General features: G+C 38.6%; 2 protein-coding genes across 4 annotated transcripts in view; one reads left to right on the top strand and one right to left on the bottom strand.

The window, feature by feature from the left end:
* The window catches only part of CEP85L (centrosomal protein 85 like), a 106,745-nt gene that overhangs the window by 41,660 nt on the left and 40,113 nt on the right, over positions 1–24,972 (bottom strand). The window contains exon 3 of the mRNA XM_015622375.2: positions 21,798–22,570. Within this exon, the coding sequence (XP_015477861.1) occupies positions 21,798–22,570 (773 nt within the window). The remainder of the gene's footprint in view (positions 1–21,797; positions 22,571–24,972) is intronic.
* PLN (phospholamban) lies at positions 1,624–11,624 on the top strand. Of its 3 annotated transcripts, none has more exons than XR_002001535.1 (4): positions 1,624–1,640; positions 1,830–1,940; positions 6,131–6,165; positions 8,683–11,624. XR_002001535.1 is itself a non-coding variant. In XM_015622376.3 (3 exons), the coding sequence occupies exon 3, from the start codon at positions 8,804–8,806 to the stop codon at positions 8,960–8,962; it is 159 nt and encodes a 52-aa protein (XP_015477862.1). In that variant the 5' UTR covers positions 1,698–1,940; positions 6,131–6,165; positions 8,683–8,803; the 3' UTR covers positions 8,963–11,624. The 3 variants fall into 3 exon arrangements, 1 of the variants encoding a protein (XP_015477862.1); XR_002001534.1 differs by lacking the exon at positions 1,624–1,640 and adding an exon at positions 1,663–1,679; XM_015622376.3 differs by lacking the exon at positions 1,624–1,640 and having other exon boundaries at positions 1,698–1,940.

Below are 24,972 nucleotides of genomic sequence, written 5' to 3'. Positions count from 1 at the left end.
CAGCAGCTCTCAAACAAAACCAAATTCTTTCAAAGTATCTCATTGCTAAAAAACTCCAGTTCATTAAAAAAAGAGCCAAGAATTTGGGGTAGTGTAACTAAATAACATGACAATTTTTCATCAATTTGGTAAAAGGGAGGAATGGCCTTGCAGCTGTTGTGGTGCTGGGTATTGGACTTCATAACAAAATATAGAAAGTGAATTTCAATAGTACAAGTTTCATAAAAAAGAAAACAATCCAATGCTAGCACTTTTCTTGGATAACAGCATGCAATAAAAACATGAAACTTCCCTCATAAAAAAAACCCAAATACAGTTTGCTTGACTGTGAGAGATTTATAATGTTAATAATGCCATTATAAGTAAATTATTAAACACTTTGCACCAGTAAAGAACCATCACTCCTCAGTGTGAAGATATTCAGTTAACTTTCAGCTGAAATACGTGACCCCAGTACTCCTGGGTTTGATACGAAAGGACAACTGAAAGCAGGCAGATTTATTATACTAAAACCAAGTTGCTAACTTCAACTGTGATATAACCAATTTTCAGAAGAGCTAAACCATATTTACAAAAATAAAAAAAGAGCTCAAGTTGAAACAGGGTTGTACATCATCCCCGAAGCCCTTCTGTCTCTGGTTTGAACAATGTACTGCAGCAGGACTTCCAGGGAACAAAAAACACAAATGAAACCAAAAATACCCACCCTGTCTGGGTTTCTGCTTAAAGCCAAGCACTCATCTATGCTAAACAATTATTGTCAAAATTGAATCTCTAAGTGTTCAGAGTTAGGATGAGCTTCTGTATTTTTGCCTGCAATTTCCAAATCAGGAAAAGGCACATGCTGTCAGTTGCATCTACACAGAAAGCCTCATGCTGGATGCTCTCACTTGACAGCTTAATCCTTTCGCATCCAGTAAATCCTTCGCTTCCCCAATGCACAAAACCTACTCTGCATATGCACTGTGTTATCACTTCTCAACACAGGAAAGTATACAAAAGATAACCTGTAAAGTAGCATCAAGCTGCTACTCCTATCCAAACAAAGAGAAAGGGTTCTCAAAAAATTCACTTAAATAGTTTCCAGCCACAGAAAGTGGGAAAGGAAAAAAAAAATGTCGAAGTGTGTTTTAAACAAAAGATAAAATACTTCAAAATACATAGTAATGGAAAATTTCAGAGATGAACTTATATATGCCAGATTTGGAAAAAAAATCCTCTAACCCACCCATTAAAGGTTGGAAGGGCCTTGAAATACTGAAAAGTTATTTCAGTTTAAGCACCGTGAGAAGAAAGATGATATTGGGAAGCATTCATCATACACTATAAACTGAATACCAGCTATGCAACAGAATTGTCAAAGCTATATATATTGAAAGTGTAGTTTAAAAAACACCTTGGACAAAAGAAAATCATTCCAAGTCAAACACCCACAAGAAATGTGTCGGCCCTCACTATCTAGGTTTTTTTATGAAGAAGAAACATTGCTGTAGCAAAAGTAACACATCCAAAGCAGCTCCCTGAGTAAGTTCCCATTTAAGTTCCAGTTTAAAAAAAGGCAGGATGTTAGGGAGCAGCTCTCTTTGCCACCCCACTGAAGCATGCAGCTTCCCAGATTCCCCCATCCTGTGACTGAGCAGGTGTCTCCCTGGCACACAGTTCCTTTTGTGAAAGGAAATGTGCTGCCCAAGTTTAATACATTACTGCTGGGAACAAGTTTAGAGGAGCCACTGCCTGTGTCAGAAGGCAAATGGGACCAATCAACTTGTGAGCTGCTGAGTGACACTGTAAGTCCTGCCTCTGAAACTTTTGTTATTTTTTCCCCTCAGCCTACTTCAATTGTTTCCACAACTTGGTCACAGACTCGGACAAGTTGCCAGAGATCTACAGGCACGTCCCACAGCCCCGAGCAAGCTCCTCTTCACTAAGTCACACCAGGGGTAAGGAATCTCTCTTCTGTGTAATCTTTTAATTCTTACAGGAAGGCACGCTGTAGCTGTACTTTTCTACAAAAAACTCCTCTACTCAAATTAATAGCTGGTTTTAACTGTTTATCAAAAATATGGAAATATAGGCATTATAGCTCTGAGTCAAAGATATACTGCTGTGAGGAGAGTCTTTCAGTGATGGTAAAGGTAACATAATTTCCTCTATGTTCATGGGACACCTGCTGTCCTTGGGGAGATGATTTATACAGGTGGTATTGCACAAGAAGGTAAAAAGGTTTCATCATGTTTCTCACATCCTTGTCTTTCCTTTTAAATTTAATACCTTTTGCCTGTTTTTTCTTTTGTCTGTTTGGTTTTGATTTTTAATCCAAAATTTACAAAGAGAGTAATTCTCTTAAAGTTTCATAGAGGCATTATTTTTCCTAACCCAAAGCTGCCTTTACCAGCAAGGGTAAAGAAGCTCCTTCACCATGAACTCTGTAAAACTTTTTTCTGATCTAACACAGTGAGAGGAAAAAAACCTTTTTTTTTTTTTTCTGTATGATGAAAAATTTGAAAAATTACCCTTAACTTAAAAATTTTAATGATTTATAGCAATTCTAGAACTGAAATTATACCATGTTACTCTAAGTGCAGTTCAAACTACACAATCCGTGTAGTGTTTTTGCTTTGACATCCACTAAAAGTTTATTTTCTACTGTTGTTCATTGTAACTAACACACTCATCCTAGATTGCTTCTAATAACAGAGAAATAATTCAGCTAGGATTTGTAACATCATGAATTTCAAATTCAGAAAATAACCCATTTATTTCTTAGGGAAGCATAGACATGTTATACAATGAAATACATTCCCAGCTTTAAAATCACTGAAAAAAACTACACATCTCAGAGAAACATGTCACACAGAGAACATTCAATATTTACACATACAAATATTTTTAAAATAAGCACTATGAATACATGAATATGTATGTCTCTAAGGTACTTCTGCTCCTTACAGTCATGTTCCCCTCCTTCCATCAATTCACACCTTACTACTTTTGTCTACATATGGGTCTGGTCATAGAAGAGACAAACCTAATTTAGGCTTTTAATTTTGTGAGGCGTGTTTTCCCTGTTAGTGAACAGATACACCCAATTCCTTTTCCTATTAGTGACTGGTAGGCATCAGGCAAAGATACATCCAGGTGCTTGGTTTTGTGCTCAGCAGCCTTATGCCAGTTTCAAATATTCAAGTGAGAGAAATGTCTGGACATGCTGTTACTCCTAAGGCAAGCAATCTGTTAGAGAGTTCTCTAGAAGCTGTTTTCAGTAGGCAGAAGCACTTCAGACCTCCCAGTGCCTACATAGAACAAGATTTCGATACAGATTTTTTTTCAAGGCTACACATAAAATGCATTTTCAGGTGAAGAGAGAAGCTGAGGTTTATTCTACCACCTAGAGAATCTTTCTCTTTTATTGCAAATGACCTTTAAAAATACAGACTTTATGCATAGACACATAGCTTGAACATACACACAGACACTTAACTGCTATAGGCAGCTCTTCACTGGAAGCCAGAATGCATCCCATAGCTACAGCAGGTTAGCTGCCCCATCATCTCAATTTTATCCTGTTAGAGTTCAATAATTTAATGCAGATGAAAGAGTGGCTCAGCTGTTAAATTAAATTTAAAAATTTCACACTTATAACATCCCATGTCACAGACATCCAGACCCTGAGAAACAACCTACAGTCATGACAGAGGCATGTGCTACAGGGCAGGTGATAAGTGTTACAAATCAGTGAAATTGATGAAATCAGTGAAATTAGGCATTTAATTCACAGCAGGCAATTTTGTCTTTTTTTTTTTTTTGCTACTCATTTGTCAAGACGAGGATGCAATTGTTATTTAAGAGACATTCAGATTTATATATTACCACATTTTTATTTTTCAAAGCTGCATTTGTTTCTCATCCTCTGGGGAAGTTAGGAATATAGTACCTCCATCATCAACAGGAAACTGAAATCAGCTTGTACTGGTAGTGTAAAGGTGATTTGCACTGCTTTTTCAGACCATCAGCAAACAAAAATGCATGGGATTACATGTACAGAACCACAACATTAACTTTTTGTTTGCTTTAAGAATAACTTTAATTAGGAATAGAAAAGTACCCCATCTGGAGAAATAAAAAATCCCATGGGGAAGTAAAGTTCTTTTCCCTAAAACTACGAGACACTTTAGAACCTAAGGTTGCTTTTGCTTTCTGGAGACTGAAAAAAGGCTTAACAGGACCTTCCTGGCATCAAGTAACTTCTGAGAAGTTGAATTTATCAATTATATCCTTATCAATCAATGCCATATCATTGTTCCTTGAGCTGCTAGAAGGTTAAAAACAAAACTTAGAATATCACCTTCCACTTCTACCTTTTATACATGCTAGACATACCTCAATTTTTACTTTAATTCAAATTACACTTAGGCCATTTTCTAATTAAAGGGACATTATGGACCACCATAGCTAAAACTCAACATGAAACAATTTGTTAGGTAATCAGTGAACACAGCAGAGAATGGAGTTCATTTCCTAAAAGAAATGCACTACATAAAAGACAGATCACACCAACAGACTGGAATTGTTATACAGTTATTTTATGTTTTATTTTGATGAGGGGAACCCATGAGTATGAAGACTCTGCCTAAGATCCCACTGCATGGTCCTGCACCACGTTGCAGGGAATTTAACCAACTTTAAAACTAGCCCAAAGCACTGGCTCCCAGGCTACTCTAATGGACCAGCACACATATAAATCCCAGTTATCCACAAGACATGTGGATAAATTTCAAAACCCAAAATGACTGGAGTGTTCAACTCTTCATCAATGTAATTTCCTGTCACTTACACCATTCACAGTCTCATAGACTTGAAATACAAATAGAGGCTCTTACTGTTGGTCTTGTGTATTAGAACACTAAGAACATCAAAGCTACTCAGAAGGAAGATTGCAGAAACAATGCATTTGTAAGGCGGAGAAAAAAATAATCTGAAATGTGAGTCTTCCCCTATGCTCTCTGAAACACACATGACACTTCAGTACAAAACAGACAAAAGGTAAAGAGAAAGGTAAAATGATTTTGTTTCTCCTGTTATCAGCACTTCTCAAACTATGAGCTGAATTGTTGCTTCCTTCCCCATCCCAAGGAAATGTGTTCTCCATATAAATGAAAAATGACTTTATATGCCACAAGTCACTGCCTAAATGTTCAATCAACATAGCTTTATAGTACTTTTTCCATCACTATGTTTATGGTTAGTAAGACTTTTTTTTAATGGATAGAAGTGAAATACTGGGGTTTTGGGGCATCTCATTGTAAAAATTTATGCAATGGATTTATGCAACATAACTTGAATACCCCTCAGGGCTTCACTTGGTCATGCACAAATGCAAGAATTCAAGTAAGTCAAACCTCTTCTATTCCACTGATATCACTGCTGCATTTAGTGAACATATGACAGGAAACAGGCTGTGGCATTTCCAAGGGAGCCAAATTTATCCTGTATGACTTCAAGGGAGTCAATGCAGTTGCACCAGGAATGAGTGTGGCCCACAGTTTTCACTTTGGTCACGTACCCTCTCTCATTGTGAAGGGCACCCAGGAACAAAGATAAAAATAACCTAACACAAATCAGGGAAACAGTCACATGTCAGTGAAGTGGGAAGCAATAATTGTGATCAGTGACTCATTCTAAAGTATGGGGTACAGGGGATTCCCTACATAGTAATATACAGGGTCAGCTACCAGACCTCTTCCTGCAGATTCACTCTGCGCCTAAAACAAACCTTGCACACCCATTAACAGCACTGATAAAACAAAACTGCACAGCAATGCACCCAACTGCTCCTCTCGTGTGATGCTCAGTCTTGTCACATGAATCACACTTTGTGACTTCTAAAAAATATCAAATATAATTTGCCCTGTTGCTGCACTTTTGTTTCAAGAAGTGGTGTGTGCATGCACAATTCTTCTTTATATAGGCCTAAAACACTGGGGACTGAACAGCAGAGAGCAGTTACTATCTGTGACAATGATCAGTCTTTGTTTCTGTGTAATTATTTTCCAAGACGCCAACTCTGACCTTGATAGCCACCCATATGCAGCTGCATTACTGAATCTGTTTCTCTTTCTGCACACTTTAGGTGGGTGACAGCACCATGGAGGATTAACAAGAAAGGTATGTGTTTATTAGTTGAACTTGAGCACTTGTAAAGACAAACTTGTTGAAATACAGACACAGAATTGGCTTCCTTTGCTTACAAGAAAACTTATCCCACAGACGTAGGAGGTTAAACACATAGATGTATCACAAACTTCCAAAACCACGTAAACTATTAAATCAAGAAACTCAATCTATTTTGTTCTCTCCTCATCCCTTCTCTACAATGTTTTCTAGCTGTATGAGGTATAAAGATTTTAATTTACACTACCTTCCATTTTTTAAGATTCTTCTGGTCACACATGTCCAAGTATCTATTTTGGTCTTGCATCTGTGATGCCCAACCAGATAATATTGCTGTTAATGGAAGGACTTCAGAACCCTAGGATCTTGCCTCTTGAGTCATGCAAGCAAAACATGCAGCAACACAGCAGTGCAGGTGGCAGCACAAATGCAGTTACACCTAATGCAGTGCACATGAAATGGAATGTACATTTATTCTGTATGTAAACAGGTACACATTGATGCTGTTTCAACCCTTCTGTGGGCCCCAAGGGAAAAAAAAAAAACCACAATCAGGAAAGATAAATGTTGCTGCAGCAGGTCACACACAGCCCAAAGACCAAGAGTTGCACACATCTGACACTGAAAAAATGACAAGAAATGCCATGATGAAGTCACCCGCAGGAAATGCTGTTCTCTGGGCAGTGTCTGTCACAGAAGCTGGTAACACAAACTCCTCTCTATCCATGTAAATCCATTTGTGGTTCATCTACTGGGACTTGTCTGCAAGAAGATAAACAGTCTAATGCACTCTAGCCTGTACTGGGCTGGGAGAATGAATGTGCATTCAGCCAAGAGACTTTAGAATTCCTGCGCATGTCTTGCTTTTACTGCACCTGGGACAGACCAGGATTAGCAAAGAGCTAAGCAGAATATACTTGGCAGCATTTTAACTGCTTAAATAGATGAAAGCAGGTACAGTGAGAAGTCAAACAAAGATGAAAAATTTTAGTCACTACAAGAGTATGTTCTGGCATATGTTTTTTTCATTAAAGTTAAGATCAACTATGGCTCAAAAATCATAACAAAATCTGAAGTTCAGTTTGAGAAGATGTCATCACATGAAATCCTCTAAAGGTATTAAAATAACCATGTGCAATCTGATTGCTTTTGAAAGTCTCTCTTAAATACCATCACTGCCACTGAAAACACATGCATTCTGTTCATACAGTACCATTTGACTCTACAGCCCAACATGAAGGGATTAAAAAAAGGAAGAGCCTGAAAGACACTTTCGTTTCCTTTTAAGGTTTTTCCATTTTAGCCACATATAAAGACAAATTCATGGGCAATAAAGTACCTCTGATTCAGTCAGGATCATCATGTAATTTGGGCAGCAGACAACCAGGCAACTGTTTTCCTTCATGTGGCATATATATAATTTCACTTATTTCCAAGAAAAAAATAATGAAGTGGTGATAAGGAGAGGCCTTCTGTGAAATATAAGAACACAATATAAATTCATAAAATGTTTAGGGGTAAGTGCAGCTTTAGGAGCAAAATTATGACAGATGCATATATCCTCATTACTTTTAAAACCAAGTTTTCACATATTGACAGCATAGACAATGACAGGCACCTTCAGAATCCAACTCACCATGAGCTAAACAAGGATACATCAAAGCTAGGTTCTTGCCACGGAAGGTTTTACATTGCAACAACTCATTAGGAGTTTTAAAAAAACTGATACCCTGTCCCTCCATCTGACATTAAAAAGAAGGAAAATATATTTTAAATGTAACACTCAGTTAAAGTTGTGTAAATGCTTTGTTTTGTTCCTCACAGCAATCCTCTGCCTTTGCACCCACATTTGTAATACATTGTCCTACATGCATAAAAAAATATTTAGTCCTTGCTCTGTCTTATCTGTTGAGAACTGTGCTACTAAAATTCCCTACAGCAGTGATGCATTAGGTTTTAACTGCCCACCATAAAGAACTTTTTCTTGGAATGGAAGTACTTCAACAAGATTTATTTTCCTCCCTTCCAGAAAAAGGTACTGGTAAATCAGATTATCTGCCCTGTCACTACCAGCCAGCAGGACTATCCAGATCTCCTGGCTGAAAGATCTGTGACCCTACTCTTATCATCAAGCCTTCACATGTGTTTGAACAAATAAAGCAGAGGGGTGTGTGTGGAAAGGCAATCAGACACAGCCTTTTCAGAGACTGTGTGAGATAGAGAGCTTAGGCTCTAAAGCAATAATCTGGGAAAAACCCAGATATCCACAATTTCCATAGTACAGTTACTCAACACTGCTAAGAAGCAGGCACTCAGTAGCCTTCAGGAGGAGAAGCATAATACAGCACAAATTTAAACTTAAAACCCCAAAATTTAAAAATTCTGTTTTAACCTAAAAACACTACAAAAGCAATATGTTTATTTCAGACTTGTTAGACCTTTAAAACAATCTCCATTTGTACTCATAAAAACACTTCTGCAATTCTAATTGTCTGCTTTCCTGCTTTCCAGCTCTGCAAAGGCTGTCTAAAACAAAGAGAAGATATTAGACACTTTGCACTGTTCCTGACCACTGCTCTTCTTTCCTGCACTTCTAAAACCTCTGATTTGTGCCCTCTGCTTTCTTGTTGCCATGGAGAAGGTCCAACACATGACCCGCTCCGCTCTGAGGAGAGCCTCAACTATTGAGGTCAACCCACAAGCACGCCAAAGGCTCCAAGAGCTCTTTGTGAATTTCTGCCTGATTTTAATTTGCCTCTTGCTGATCTGTATCATTGTGATGCTTCTCTGAAGTTCCAGCACTTTTCTGCCCTGTCCTCTAGGAATGTCACCCCAGGAGGAAGAGAGACCTACACGTGCAACTCCCAGTGCAAGGATCCTCATGTGACAGGGGCTAGCACTTGGACTAGAGGGTGTGCCAACCAGTGCTCTGTTATCTTACTGCCCGCTACATGTATTAAAAACACATTTTCTGTGCAGAATAGTGTTTAGAGCCTGTAGTTACAAAGTTTTGCATGACTCAGTTTGTCAGTCTCAATCAACAGATGTCTTTACTGTGTGGGGTAAATCAGTAAATCAGATTATCTGCTCTGATCAGGAACAGCCAGCAGCTGGTAAAGTCCATATTTTAGTCAGATAAACTCCACCATCACTTTTTGGGGGCCTAAGTGTTTTTAGGTTTCTTTGAAAATCTTTAAGCCTTTGGAAGGGTTCCAAATTTGGATCATGCCTGCCCAAGGAAGAGCTTACAGGTATACAGCCCTCAACACATCCTGGGAAAATTTCTGCTCTGCTTAGTTCAAGGTGCTGCATCTCTGCATTACCAACTGAAGGCATTCAAATTGCTTTAGTGTTTTTCAGAGGAATATGAGAATGAACCAAAAATCTCTTCTAACTCAGAAATTAAAAACTATTTCATATGTTTTTCTCCCTATTTAAGGGATTTTCTATATCTGACATCTGGAAAGATTTTTCATTATGTTTTGCAGAAAAAAATTGACACTACCATAACTGATATAAAAAAATTTGTTTTCCATAGTCATTTGACTGACATGACAACTGGCACAACTTGGATTCTCAGCATTCTTAATATTTGCCTTTAGACAATTTAATTAAGGCTTGTTCTAATTTATGTAATAATTTTCTTAGTTTAAAACTAGAGAAGACTTGGAACTTGCCAATGTCACATGAGGTGGCTTACACCTGATGTGACAGTGGGCAAAGTCTAGGTCACCATTACTGTTGTGACTGAAGTGCACCCATACAAATAACACATTTGTATGTGTGTGTGATGTAACATCCCCATCTTCAGCTGCAAATTCCTGCTAAAGAACATGCAAGTAATTTCCTAAAATATATGACAGATAAAAAAATTCATCATAAACAATTATGCACAGGAGGGGAAAGCACAGCAGAATTATCTTTTCAACATGTAAACCACAGGCTATATACATAAAAGACGACACATCTACTCCAGAAATTGTGAGTAAAAAGACTGAGTAGAAGACTTCCAAGCCTACTAACCCTATTACATGTTGCTGGTATTAAGAAAATTTCCTAGAAATTTGATACACTTCTCAAATTTAAAGAAAGCTCAAAAATCAACAGACAGAGGTCACACAGACATCCATTTCTTAAAGAGATATTCTTCTATTCCATTTTATGTAAACATTCTTACTGATGAATACAGAAAATCAAAATAAGTTTATCTTAATAGTTCATGAGTAAAAGTTGACAATGAACAGCTGAGCAGGAAGGGAAGAAATCTTTGAAAAAATTCTGTATTCAATGGAATGCAAGCAAATCCGGTGGTGAATTTCCTGTCTGGTGATTAGGTATGTTGAGACCAGACTCTGAAATAAGATTACCCACTAGAGGAAATGAAGATAGCTACTTGTATAAGGATTGGGGCAAGCACTGGTGAAACTGGCAACACACCAACACACTTGCAAGTTAGTACATGAGCATTAATGATTTGCACTGTCAGTGTAAATCTCAATTCCCATTTCATGCATTCTGACCACTCTCACAAATGCATGAGGTTTTAGCAAGCGTATTTCCCCTTTTAATCCTCCTTACTTTTCTTCTCTTTTCAAATCTGTATTTTTGTGATGGATAGAGTTTCTAGCTTTAGTTTCCTTTGGATGTGTTTCAAGAGACTTCAATGGAAATTGACAACAGTTTTACAGTACTGAACACTTGCTGAAGAAAAAAGTGTTAAGAGTAAAGCATCAGCACTACATTCTGAGGACGTGTTTGGGTTATAGGTTCCACAAGCCAGTAATATAAAGGAGTCTGAGCAAAGCACTGCTAAAAAATGGAGCCCAATAAAAACAACTTCCAACTTCCTCTTATGAAACTGAAAACTCGTAACATATTTTAAAACAATAACTAAACAAAACAAAACCAAGTTATCCATAAAATGGAAGCCCTACTGCTATTTTACAGCAATGCAGATACATTGCATATACTGTATGGTTCATTTGTGTCTTCGGCTCCTGTTGATCAGAAAATCTGTTACTAGCCTCTGTATCACCAACTGTCAGCTGAATCAAGAAATTTTAAAAAATCCCTTTTGTACATAATACAATCTTCTTTGTAGACTTATATAAGCTTTAAAAATAATATCTACAGTATTTTTATTTAATAAGAGGACTGCTTGAAAAATAGTAACACATAAAATATATCCGATTCTATTTAGAAAGCATCCATTCTATTACTTATTAAAACTGTGTGAAAAGAAGTTAGTCATCACACAGCTTTCTAATTCTGTAAATGTCTATTCATTCTGTTATGGTTTTCAAGAGTAATCTTGACTATTTTGTGATGTCCAGGTCACTTACATGTACCTGATTCCCACTCAGTAGCTAGTGCTTGTAACTATTCCTAATGAATTTTCTGCAAGTGTAATCAAAAATTTCACTTTTATGAGCCATAATAAAAATGCAAACATGTACAGCACATAGCTTGGATTAACTTTTCCATTCTCTGCTCCACTCCACCCAAGCCTATATTTTTTTCCTAATGCCATCTTACACATTAATAGTGAATAAAGGCACCTAAACAGGCAATAATCTGGTATTGCTCTTCCTCAAAAAAAAAAAAAAAACAACAAAAAACCAACCAAAAAACAATTTCCATGACAATTTTATACTGAGAAGGAGTTGAATCAGGAACCAAAATAAGCTGGTTTTAAAGATTTTTCCTCAGACAACTCCTCAGCAAAAAATGCTATAATAATTGATTCAATAACTGAATAATTGATATTATTCTCTATGTTGAAAACAGGACCCATTTATAAATTGCAACTTTGCTCTGATGAAGACTAGTCAGTAAGGTGCTTTAGAAGGCAGATACTTGCATTTCTTTAATAAGTTTTCTACATAAATTTAGCAACAACTTCCCTTCCTGGTAGAACTGAACCACTTAGTGGACAGACAAGAGTAAAACAGCCTTAAACAAAATTATTTACACACACCATGCTCAAAATGTTTGTCACACCCCTGCACAAAGAATTTTTATTTAAGTTTTGCTATAACTACACTAATGACCACCGGTACAACCAGGCCAGTGGTATCCTGGCATGAATTAGGAAGAGCATTCCCAGCAGTTCAAGATGATCCTACCCCCACCACTCCACCCTAGTGAGGATGGAGCTGTAGTGCTGTTTCTTCTCTGGGCTCTTCAGTACAAGAGAAACATGGAGCTCCTGTAACAGGTCTAGCAGAGGATGACAAAGATCAGTAAGGAATTGGAGTATTTCTGTTAAGAGGAAAGGCTGAGGGAGCTGGGCATGTTCAGTCTCAAGAAGTGACAGAGAGGGGACCTCATCAATATCTACCAGTATCTGAAGGGGGTGCCAAGAGGCACCATGGAGCCAGGCTGTGCTCAGTGGTGCCAAGCAATAGGACAAGAGGCAATGGGCAGAAACTGATGCACAGAAAATTCCACCTGAACATGAGTCAGAAGTTCTTTACTGTGCAGGTGGCCATGCACTGGAACAGGTTGCCCAGAGAGGCTGTGGAGTCTCCCTCAGGAGATGTTCAGACACCACCTGGATGCAATCTGGTGCTGTGTGCTCCAGGATGACTCTGCTTGAGCAGGAAGATGGCAGTCCCTTCCAACCTTATCCATTCTGGGATACACACAGAGCAATAATCACAAAAAATGTACACACGTTATAATGTAGGCTGAAACATACTTATCTGTATCCTCTCTGCCAAAATTAGAGCACAGTAATTGAACACAATAATTTAGAGAGTGTTCCCATCTATATTTGGAAGCGTATCAATACACTGTAGATTAAGGGCCAGATACCTATGTTTGTATGGCTACAAATGAATAGTGCCTAGCAAAATACAATTAGAATTTTTTTTTGTGAAATCCTGCAATATCCAGAGATGCCTTATTTAACAACAAAGGTAATCTTTTTAGTTTTGACCTCCATGATAAAAAGTGGGGGGAAAAAAAAGAAAAAAACAAAACCCCAGAACATATTTATAGTGATTCCTTTACAAACTGATGCTCATCTCAATAAGAATCCTGGTGATTTAAATTAATTAACACAAGCCCATATTACTTATTACAGATATTACTGTAGTAATATCTGATTGACTGCTTTATAAGTTTGGGGGTATTTTTAAGCTAAAATAATGCCAGAAGTTACACCTTTGTATAACATGTAAAGCTATAAAACACTGCCCTCTTGTGATCTTCGCTAAAAATGTAGCTGATTATTAAAAGGAACTTTTGGCAACTGTTGGCAGTGTTAGGGCTGTGTGGGTTTATACGTTCCTTTCATTTCTATATTTCTATAAATAAAACCTGATTGTTAAGTTATTAATGCTATCTTAAAATAAGTAATTGCATATGTGCTATTAAAAGCACTACAGAAGCATCCTCTGCCAGCTCAATCCAGATTCTTCCTAAGGCATTTCCAAGACTGTAATGGACCTTACACAGCACAGTGCTGGCAAAACACGACTGCACTACACAATGCCAAATCCTGGAAGGGTAGGAAATACTTCTATTAACAGACAGACATTTTGCCCAGACAAGAAAGCAGGGGGTGGAGGGGTGGATCACCTACAGAGGTATTTTAGAAGTAAATTTTCAACTGTCTGTCACTGAAAGAGACCAACTCTTTAGAACATTCATTCTTCTGAAAATTCAATGGGCCTGGAAAGTACCATACACATTGAAGAAGCCAATGAAGTGCCTAACTGTATAAGAAAATTCAAGCCCTTCATCCAATTATTAGCTCTTCAGAAATTCTTCAGTACTGGAATGAAATTTATCATTAACCTTAATTTTATTTTACTTTATTTTTAAGGTATTTGAGAAAAAAGGCTTGTAGAAGCATCCGGAATACTTTTCCAGGAAAAAACCAAACAACTAGCTATTGTAAACATACATTTTCTTCTTAAGTGGCAGAAACTAAAAACCAGGGAAAGAGCTGTGGACACAATTAAATTCATGTGAACCTACATGGCTTAGTACTGAAGAAGCAACCCTAAGCTACAATTAAAGAGACTGCTGCAGGCACAAGAGGGCAGACTGCTGCACGTTATGGATCTTGCCAACAACAGAGGTCTCAACCTTCTACTCAACTTTCTGCTCATTGTCTTGGTTCTAGTACTCGCATTTATCCTTGTGAAGCTGATGTGAACCTCTGCGAGGCTCTGCTTCCTTCTCAGATTTCACCCTGTGGATTTTGCAGTGATAATGTAGACACTTTACTTAAATACAAGTATGCAAAGGCTGCAGAGGTCGAAATATCCAACAGTTAGAGAAGGTGTTCACACCCCACATTTATCAGAAAGCAATCCTAAGAGCTGTGCACAAGTATCTACCTGCCACTGAGTGAAGAAAGCACCTACAGCCTTGCTGAGTACCTGAAGAAACCCAAGAATGCATCAGCAGCTACTGTAGTTTCTCATTGCTACAGCTGATTGTTTAAAGATTTACAAATTATTTGCAGCATTCAAGGAACATAATTTCCACAAAAAGGGTACAGCAGAAATCAAATTTTTAAAATGGGATTTCTGTAGAACATATATTTTGTGGGAAATAGCAGCAGGAAGGCAAACCAAAATGCCAGCTTTGAGTTGACAGCACACATCAAATTACCTGTGGAGAGAAAAGCACAGATGCTGTAAATGGAAACAAAGATATCCTCAAAAAGCAGCTTGCAGTAGCAGAGATGGGGATCAGTGAAGGTCAAATATGAAAACATAATTATTATTTAGACCTTTTTTGACCACCTGTGGTTCACTGCAACACCTTAAAAGCCAGAAGCCTTCTGTTATCCAGCATATCAAATGAAGCAGCTGTCAAAACAATTGACAAAAGGCCATTACCCAGGGTTATCATGACTGCCCAGGAAACCCTTAGCACACCAGCAGTAGGCGCAGCTGCACAAAAACCCGTGGTACACTACAGCCTCAGTAAGAGGATTTACCACTTATGCACAGGTCAAGTGAGCAGTGTGGGAGCCCTCCAGCCGTATTTGACAGACCACTTGATACTTGCCAGTGCAATCGTCAGTCCATAGCCTGTCCTCACCTCTAAGCATGCAGCAAAAACGTCTTACAGGACCTTCTTTTGTGGCTCTTTACAGGATGATGTGCTTTTCCCACAGCATCCTGGGAAGGAGAGTGACCAACAGGAGCATGCTTCTGTTGGAATGATTTTCCAGAAGGTAGTGCTAAAAAAACATGAGAAGTGCTGGGAAAGGGGGGGACCAGAAGATGTTCATGCATTACACTGGAGCCGAAGAACTTCCTCCTAGCATGTCACTTTCCCAAGTGAAACACAGGGAGAGTGTACAAATACATATTGTACAGTAAATTTATTACTACATAGATATGCATACAAACACACATGCAAAAGAGTCAGATGTTGTTCCATGGATAGAGGAAGCACCAGCTCCAGTTTCCTACTGCCAACATCCCTGATTCAGCACATATACTGCTGAGTGCTGAGTATATTATAGAACTGATCTATTCATGTTCACACCAAGAACTTCCGTATGATCATTACTGTTATTCAGCTATCTGCAGGAGACTCATCTAAACTTGATCTTTAAATAGATTTTCATAGGAAAAGGCAGTATGCCCAGAAAACCTAAAAGCTCAAGGAAGTCCTGCCATTAATAAGTACCCACATTCCACTCCATACTACCTGCTCCAAAGCTTACAGAGCATTAGTGTGCTGGTTTTGTCTGGAATAAAGTTAATTTTCTTCATGGTATAGTAGCTAGCATGGGATTACGGTTTGGTACAAGTCCAAAGTGTAGCTCCCTACCAGCTACTATGAAAGAAATTACCTTTGCCCCAGCCAAACCAGCACAATGGCCTAGAGCAGCACAGATATTTCAAACGAAAGCTTTCTTCTCACCTGCTCTAAAATAGGTGCAATAAACATTTGAAATGGCTTCTGCAAACTGCATACCCATAGTTTTTTGAAGTTGATTGTTATAGTAGTATGAATTCCAATGTTTGCATTTAAAGCAGAAAACTTTGCACAGCTACATCACAATAAGCACTTCATCATTTATTTAGATAATATAGAAATATTCTGCTTTAAAAAAATCTGTAAATTCATATAGTAGAGATACGTGGTAATGGTTACATAGTTGTGTATTACTTAGAAGAATTCCTGTTGATGCTTGACATAGATGGCTCAAAGCATATCAAAACCACCGAAACATACAGGAAACCACTCTAGCCCAAAGAAGAATAAGAACAGTTTTCCCAACAAAATGGTTATTCATTGACATACTGCTTGGGACTACCCAAAGCTTAATGTCTATATCACCTTCTGTATATTCACAAGTTTCCCTATCTTAGGGAAACCAGTGCGACACCAGTTGGCCCTGAAAGAACAATAAAATCATATATTCCTTTTCAATAAACTGAGAAAGATGAGCCTACTGCCACCAACTAGCATGTATTTCCAGATCAAAAATTACATACCAAGGAAGTCTGTGAGAAACTTTGTCATTAGAACATGGAGGAACAATCCCCAGATACAATCCCAGCAGCCTCCTCTCAGCCAGCAATGAACGTGACAGAATCCTCAATGAATGCTGAAATATGCTGCTGAAACTGAAACATGCATTTTCCTGAGATGACATATAAAGCTGGCAAAGTTATCAGCTAACCAGTGCCAAGGCTCATTTTGCTATCAAGCACAATCCAAGTTTGGTTTCCAATCATCTGCTAGCACTTACTCCAGACTGAACCTACAAGTGCCTTATAATGAACGGAATCCCATTTCCTGGGCTACCAACACAGCAAAAGGAACAGACCATGAAAGCTTAGTTATGACTCCCAGTAAAGGAATCCACTCTGCTAGCTAAAAGTGATAATCTCTCATGTTAAGAAGTTTCATATTCCTGAGAAGTATGGTTTCATCAACATGTGATATAGAAGAAAATGTTGATATTAGTAATTTTAATTTTCTGATCTGACAGGATTATAAAAAAACCTAGCTTTGAGTTGACATTTAAGAATAAAATTTTACATGGCAACAATGTTATCTGATGAATGTTGAGACTTTTCTTTCAATTAAAGTTTTACAGCTTTGTTTACCAATGTTTAGATACGCATACAGTTTACTTTCTTCCTTTTCTGCTTTACAACGAAAATTGTTCTAATAACTCTAAACTTCTCATTGCATTAAAACTTAATTTCCAGCAACTTTTATATACATGGTATGACAATCCAGTGTTTTCCTCATTAAAAAAAACACTAAACCTGGTACATTAAATGGGAGAGATGCACTTAAGTAATTTCCACCTATTATCTCTGCAATATTCTGATACAATTTAGCACACCATGAAGAAATGATACAGATGCTCTGTACATGGGAATAGAGAGATTCATACTCTGATACTTATAACACCATACAAATTTAATATGTAGATATGCAATCTTCTGAAGCTTTCCTTCTTATTAAATGATCTCCATCAATTTTCAAGGCATGCTTTCATTTTAAATCTTATTTTTGGACTAGCACACAGCATGTACCTACATGCATTCAGATAACAGCATATATAATAGGATCAGACTTTAAGAAATGCCATTGCTTGAAAACATAGAGCTTTTTAATTTAGATTTTACAGCCTCCAAGGTCAGTAAATGGGAAACGCAGTTGTTTTTTATAAGCATTTTTTTCTCTTAATACAGTCCTTTTCACACATTTCCTTACTCAAAGATCAGCTGTATATTGAAAATAATTAAAAAATTAAGCATATGGTGAAATATAAATTCTGCATGGAAACTGTTTTCATTAAAGCAGTATTTCTTTGTTTCAGTTCATAAACTGAAGAACTGTTAAAACCTGTTCCTAGGAAATGTGTAGGAGAATGTTTCTTTTCAAAAAGCGTACATTAAATAACTCACATTAGCTAAGGAAATGAATTTTCAGATCCAACTCCATGATGTTACACAATAACCAAAGACCAGATTCCCCTTGGAGATTTATTTCTGAAATGTACAGGCATCATACATACAAGCTGAAAGATGCACCTTCTCTAAAAGGCATTCTGTTGTTCCACAGCACATTTTCTGCAGTTGCAAACCTGACCACATCCTGAAGGACAATCACAATGTAGGCCTTCTACCCAACACTCTGAGCTTCCCTTACAGTGCACAGGAAATTTTATTTTACAACCCATTGTTTACAATTGGAATAGAAAAGCCACATGATAGGCATTATAATCTGGGGAGCAAAATATAAGAAAAACCACCGAGTTCAATCAACTTCAGACTACTAAGAAAGCAGAGAATCTTAACATTGAAAGGAATTAACCTTGGAAGAGCTTTTGAGGGGTGTTACATTGTACTTTCCATTAATTTTTAAAGTAAACAAATAGAAAGCTTGTCTGATTTTACAATAATTAACTCTGTAGTAGTCTGTGAGGACGTAAGAACTTATTTGTGGTGTGTATTATTAAGTCCAACAGCTGTTTCTGAACTATCAGTCCTCAAAATCAACTCAGAAGTCTATTCCCACTTCATTAGTGATAGGGCGTAGAAGGGGAGGCTACAGAGTGCAGCTATCTTAAATATGCACAAAGCTGCTCTAGATTAACAGTTGAACGCAAAGTTTGTTGTATTCTCTACTTATGGCAATAGTAGTTTTAAAGCAAAATAATATTAAACTAATTTTTTTCAGCCCTAGAAAAACCACTACATTTCTACCAGGATATACACATATTAAGCAAGAAAGCAAAAGTAATCCTCACTAAAAGGAAAAGAAAAATTAAAAAATTGATATAGAGCTGTGGCTTTTGCCCCTTTTATAAATCATCAGCTTCCTCTTATGGCTTCTACTCTATCTCTTAAATGTATATTCCACTTTGTATTGCAGTTCTCTTGGTTTCTCAGAAATAACAGAATATCAGTTCCCAGGTCTGGGATCTCTGAAAAAAAGGACACAGCAGAATGATGCGCAGGTTTTTTTAAAAAACAGGTGTCAGGACAGGAAGAGCCATTCTCATTTCTTCATTGCTTCTGGCTTATTTCCTCCTTGCAGGTGTAACTTCTGTCAGAAGGAAAGAGGGCTGGGAGGAACAGCGGGGGATGCCTCTACAAGCCCAAAGGCTCAATGTTCTTGCACATGCTTTAACCTTCTCTGGGTCCTAATTCACAACCACATTGCACTCGAGGACATAAAACAGATCCCATTTCAAGGCCCAGTAATATGACTCCAGATCATGCCAATGGAAGCTTGGAAGCTTGCTAAGGCCATCAGAAATTTCCTCCACAGAGATGGAAAAGTCACAGGTGAAATAAAGGGGGAAAAAAAAAAAAAAAAAAAAAAGAAGAAAAGCCAGTTTTAGGCAAAATCTAAAAATCCTCGGAAGGTTCAGCACTGTTTTTCAATCAAAGATAAATAATGCTTGTGTTCCCCCTGCTGGCTCTATCCTCCAAATACAGCTCAGTAGCAATGCCAGCATGGATGAAAGTTTTTGAGTAGTTGTAATAACACATACAGGGCTTCATCTGTTTCCAACATGTAACTTGCCTTCATACTATATTTAAACATGATCAGAGGGAGAAAGCACTTCTGAGATGTGAAGGACAAAAGCTGGGAGTTGGTTTGAGCTAAACAAAAATAAATTTCTAAAACCTCATCCTAAACAAAATGTTGTAAAGGCACATATAAGATGATGAAGACACAAGTATCTAAATGAAGTCAATAAGTAAATAAAGCTTACTCTACTGTTGTGAGACCTTGTCTGGAGTACTGCATACACTTCTGGTGTCCCCAACATAAAGAAGATTGTGGAACTGTTGGAGCAAATCCAAAGGAGGCCATGAAGCTGGCAAGAGGACTAGAGCACTTCCCCTATGAAAACAGGCTGAGGAAGGTGTGGCTCTCCAGCCTGGAGAAGACGAGGTTGTAACCATCTCATAGCAACCATCCAGTACCTGAAGGGGGCCTACTGGAGCTCCTTCACAGGAACTCTTATGGAGTAACGGGTACAAACTGAAAAAGTGGAAACTTAAGGCTGGGTATTAGGAAGAAATTCTTTACTATGAGCGTGGTAAGACACCAAAACAGGTGCTCAGGGAAGCTGCGGATGCCCCAACCCTGACAGTGGCCAAAGCAAGGCTCAATAAGGCTTTGAGCCACCTGATCCAGTGGGAGGTGTCTCTGTCCAGGCAGAGGGGGTTGGGACTACATGATCTTTAAGGTCCCTTCTAACCCTGTCATTCTGTGTATTTAAATCCAAGAAGAGAACCACCAGGCACAGTAATCTGATCACAAATCTCACAGACAGCACCACTGGTAGCTGCAGCCAGCTACACATCTCAGGGGTTTGGGTAGACTTGAATGAATGGATAGACCAAGCTCCCCCATGGAACCCTGCTGTCACCTCCCAAACCCCTTGTGTGCTCCTCAATGCCACCAGCAGGTGCCAACTGCCCAGAGTCCAGCTGGCAGTGCCCTGGACACAGCCTCAGCACATCTCTTAGAGATTACTATTAGTTTGGCCATATTAATTGGCTTCAATTTTCTTAAATAAATAAAAAAACAAACAACAAAAACCAGCCCCATAAAAACCCAACACAACAAAAAGTCAAAACACCACCAAAAACCAAAAACCAAAACCAGATCACCATTAAGAGGAAAAACTGGATGTTAATCTCTAAACTTGTCATTCTTTCCATCAATGTACAACAGAAGGAACAAGAAAACTTGAGCACAATTCTTTGTAAATTACTCTGTGTACTTCAGGCTGAACAAAACAGGAAAGTGAACATATCTCTGCTGAGGTATCTCTGCTGAGGTAATATCCTAGTCTAAACCTAAAATGCCTTTCAGAGAAATTTATATATTGTAAACTGGGATTTTTTTTTTTGGTCAAGCCAAGCCAAACTTACTAAACAAGTAAGCATTAACACGTAGATTTTAAATACTGCCTTCTTTAACAAACTTTACTTCCCCATTAGGGGAAGAGCTGGAAACAAAGACTGTTAATTTCATGTCAGAAGGCGTTACCTATCTCTTAAAACTATGTGTTTGATAGTCTCAAGATGAAAATATTTCAAGTGTGATGCATCAACCTCTTTAAATAAACCAGATTTGTTGACTACTGTTAGTTGATTTTTATTAGTTAAAAAACAAGCGGCAATATCAAACTGAATTCCATTTTTAAGTGCTAGGCTTAAGAAGACTGAATATTCATTCACCCTTGCACTGTACAAAACTCATTCTTATTTTGCTGAATGCATAAATGGAGCTTCTTTGTAAGCCCATTCAAGTCAAAATACCTTCATATTTCCCCCACTACGCAGTTGCTCCAAAACTACTAAAAAAGCTACTTGATGAACCTCTTTCTGTGCACAGCTTCAGACAAAGACATGTTAATCCCATGCAGACAGGCAGAGTGAATCAGAGTAAACTATAGGCAGACAGCAGAAATGGAAGAAAACCCAAGAAACAACTAATGTTGAGAAACAAGCAGCAACAGCCCAAATCAAAGCTTAAAAATACCATCCCTTGGTTAGCAAAACCTGTTTCCTTTCCCGTTTCATTAAAACTGCCTGTTATTCCTCAGGTATAACACAGGATGCCACATGATGGCAGCAAACACCAAGCTTTATCCTTACCTGCAATGGCTGGTCACCTGCTACTCTAAAATCTTCGAGCTGCTGCATGTGCCATGTGGCCACGCCGTAGGGCTCCTCAGCAGACCTGCAGTCCAGGGGATTTGCCCGTAGCTGCTCCTTGAGCCACATCTGAGTCCTCACTGCCGGCTGTATGGGAGCTCCGCTCACAGCCTGCTGTCCCAGGGTCGCGTATCTCTGGCCAAAAGCTTCACAGCTGCCTGCCGTAGCTTTGTTTTTGCTTTCAGGTAAGGCACTGTAGGTCAAGTCTAAGGCATGTCTCCTACTTGGGGAATCTGAAACAAAGTCATCTTTGCTGCACGTTTCAAATTTGTATTTGCAGTCCAGTAGAGAAGAGCGTTTTTTCCCCATTTCTTTGTCCTCAATTTTTAGCAACTCCATGCTGTCATGCAAACAACTTGGCCCGTTTGTCCTTAATTGAGGTGGCACAGCTTTGTCCATACCAGCCCTGTATTCCACTGAATGACTACTTCCATCTTGGCTGAAATTATTTGGTGAGCTGAGTTTAGATAAGGAGGACCATTTTCTTACAGGTCTTGCATCTTTCATGTCAAGAGAATTGTCCAGGGCTCCCTGATTTCTGCCTCCTCCTGACCGTACAAAGCTTGTACTCCATTTTGAGCCATCAGACTTGAAAGCTTCCCTGTGTTTGGAAAGTGTAGAGCTGCCACTAGACAGCATCACATGGGCAGTGGGAATAGAAACCAGTGATCGGCTGGGCTTAAATGATGATGTACCACTTGAAGTTGAATGATCTGTGAAGAGAAATTAATCACGTAAGTAAGTTCAACACAGAGCCCATTAACATTAGTTCAGACAGGACAAAATATCAAATCAAGGTGAAATGCAAAAATAGAAGAGGTTTCTTGACAAAATATGGCCTTCTAGATCATTCTAAATCATGAGAACTGAAACTAATTAAAGTGGGAGATTTTCAAGTTTATTTTGTTCAGGTGTCATGATCACAGAAAGAAAAGTGTACTGAACATTGGCAACAGCATGTTCAGATAGAATTCTCAGCTTGTGAGCCAAAGAAACCATTCCCAGCTTTAAGGTGGCAGGATGGATTTCTCCCCCATCCCACGTAATACTAAGGAGCACAAACAGCAGAGGTGTTCAGGAGCCCCAAGACTGGTTCCCAATCCATCATCCCACTTCTCTTTTGAAGGCAAAACAATTCAATAAATGTGGTTTGTAAAGTGGCAGTCCTGTAAACAAGCCAGTTTAATAATGGTCACTTGGACAGTTATTCATCCATTCTGGATCTCACAAATTTCCAAGTATGCTTCCTGTGCTGTGTTTGGCTGGGAAAGAGTTAACTTCCTCCACAGTACCTGGTATGGGGCTATGTTTTGGATTTGTTCTGGAGACTATGTTGGTGATTTAGGGATATTTCAGCGCCTGCTAAGCAGACCTCAGACATAGCCAAGGCCTTTTCTGCTTCTCACCCCACCGGTGGGGAAGCTGGTGGTGCACAAGAAGCTGGGAAAGGACACAGCAGGAAGAGCTGACCCCAGCTGACCAAATGGATATTCTGTATCCTGTGGCACTGTGCTCAGCAATGAAAATAGGGGGAAGGCTGGTTTGGGGGTTGCTGCTCAGGCAATAGCCAGCTGATGGTGACCAACTGCTTTCATTTGCAGCCTTTCTTGGTTCTTATTTATTACTTCTCTGATAATATTTTTCTTCTTTTCAATTCTTAAACTGTTTTTATCCCAAGCCATGAGTTTTCTGACTTCTACACTTCCAATTCTCTCCCCCATCCTACCAGGGTGGGGGCAGGAAGAGTGAGCAAGTGGCTGTGTATTTACAGACCCAAATACAACACCACAGAGAAACTGTGTCTATCAATTCATAAAATTTTTCCCAAGTCAAAATATCACGAACAGAGAAACCAGAAAAGTGATATTCAGGAGGGAACAGCAGAGCAAAAATGGGAGAGGTAAAGGAGAAGTTCTTGGGAACTGGCTGGGAGCTCTCACACACCCAGCAATATGTCACATGTCACAGGCTGTGGGCTACCAGAAATAAACATTTAATTCCCTCATTAGAGGATCAGCTCCCATCAAGTCAGGTTCATGGCAGATAGACAGAATGAAATTGCTCTAATTAAAAGATTATTTTGGTGTTTTGCCAAAAAGCAAAACAGATATATTCTTCTTATTTCTTCTGTCCTAACCTAGAGAGAACCTATTTCTCTGAGATTTGTCAGCTAGTACATGAATTCATACTGGGATCATTTAAAAGTTAAAAAAAAAAAATTGATCTACAACTGGCAAAGCCAGTTTGAAGGCTACACTAGGTTACTGTGATTTGGTAAAAGCCAGAACATATTATTTATTAAGCACACTTTGAAAGCATGTATTTGACTCTATATACCACACCACAGACAGGAAGAGAGCTTCCAATGGTGCAACAGCTCTCAAAAATGGTAGAAGTTCTTTCTCCACATATCCAAATAAAAATATCCCTACCTGCAACTTGAATATTCCTCCCTATCTGGGATCAGACTTCCTCACTTCTTGCATTTGCAGCCCAACACAAATAATATAATCCTACAGTCACACCCTTCATGAGAAAAATGCATTTTTTCTGCACCAAAGAATAAACAGTTCCCTATTTATTACATAGTTACTGCCAGAACTCCTAGAAAGGCAGGAAATCTTGCTGAAGCCTTCCTGCTTCAGTGAGTCCCTGTCCCACCATGTACCCTCCTATCTCAGAGCACAGGCTCATGCCACACAGCTTCTTGCCTTTATGCAGCCACCTACTTTCACTGTAGTTACAGAACACAGCTCTCTGTAAGACTTGGCAAAACTGTCAGCTGGTTGGAGTGGACCAACAGTTTAAGAGCTATTCACAAGATGCTGATGGTGGTCAGGGAACACACACAGGGACTGTCCTGTGCAGGGCCAGGAGTGGGACTTCGATGATCCTTGTAGGTACCTTCCAACTCAGGATATTCTCTGATTCTATGACAAAGTTACATGGAAAGTAGAATACCACCAGCCTGTTACCTGATTAATCATGCTGCTAAGTTATGTGGGGGTAACATTTTTGCATGCAAGATGAAAGATCTTCCTTCCTCCCTGCACTTCCTCAAAAATCCTATAATGCAGAGAGAAACATTTCATTGGCTGTTATCTCTTGATATTGC

This window comes from Parus major, chromosome 3 (assembly GCF_001522545.3).
Source record: "Parus major isolate Abel chromosome 3, Parus_major1.1, whole genome shotgun sequence".
Classification (NCBI taxonomy): Eukaryota; Metazoa; Chordata; class Aves; order Passeriformes; family Paridae; genus Parus; species Parus major.
Note: the sequence above shows the minus strand (reverse complement) of the source record. Positions and strands in the feature narration are given on the sequence as shown.

Excerpts from the sequence above, each read along its gene's own strand:
- PLN (XM_015622376.3), top strand. The coding sequence starts at position 8,804 with ATGGAGAAGGTCCAACACATGACCCGCTCCGCTCTGAGGAGAGCCTCA.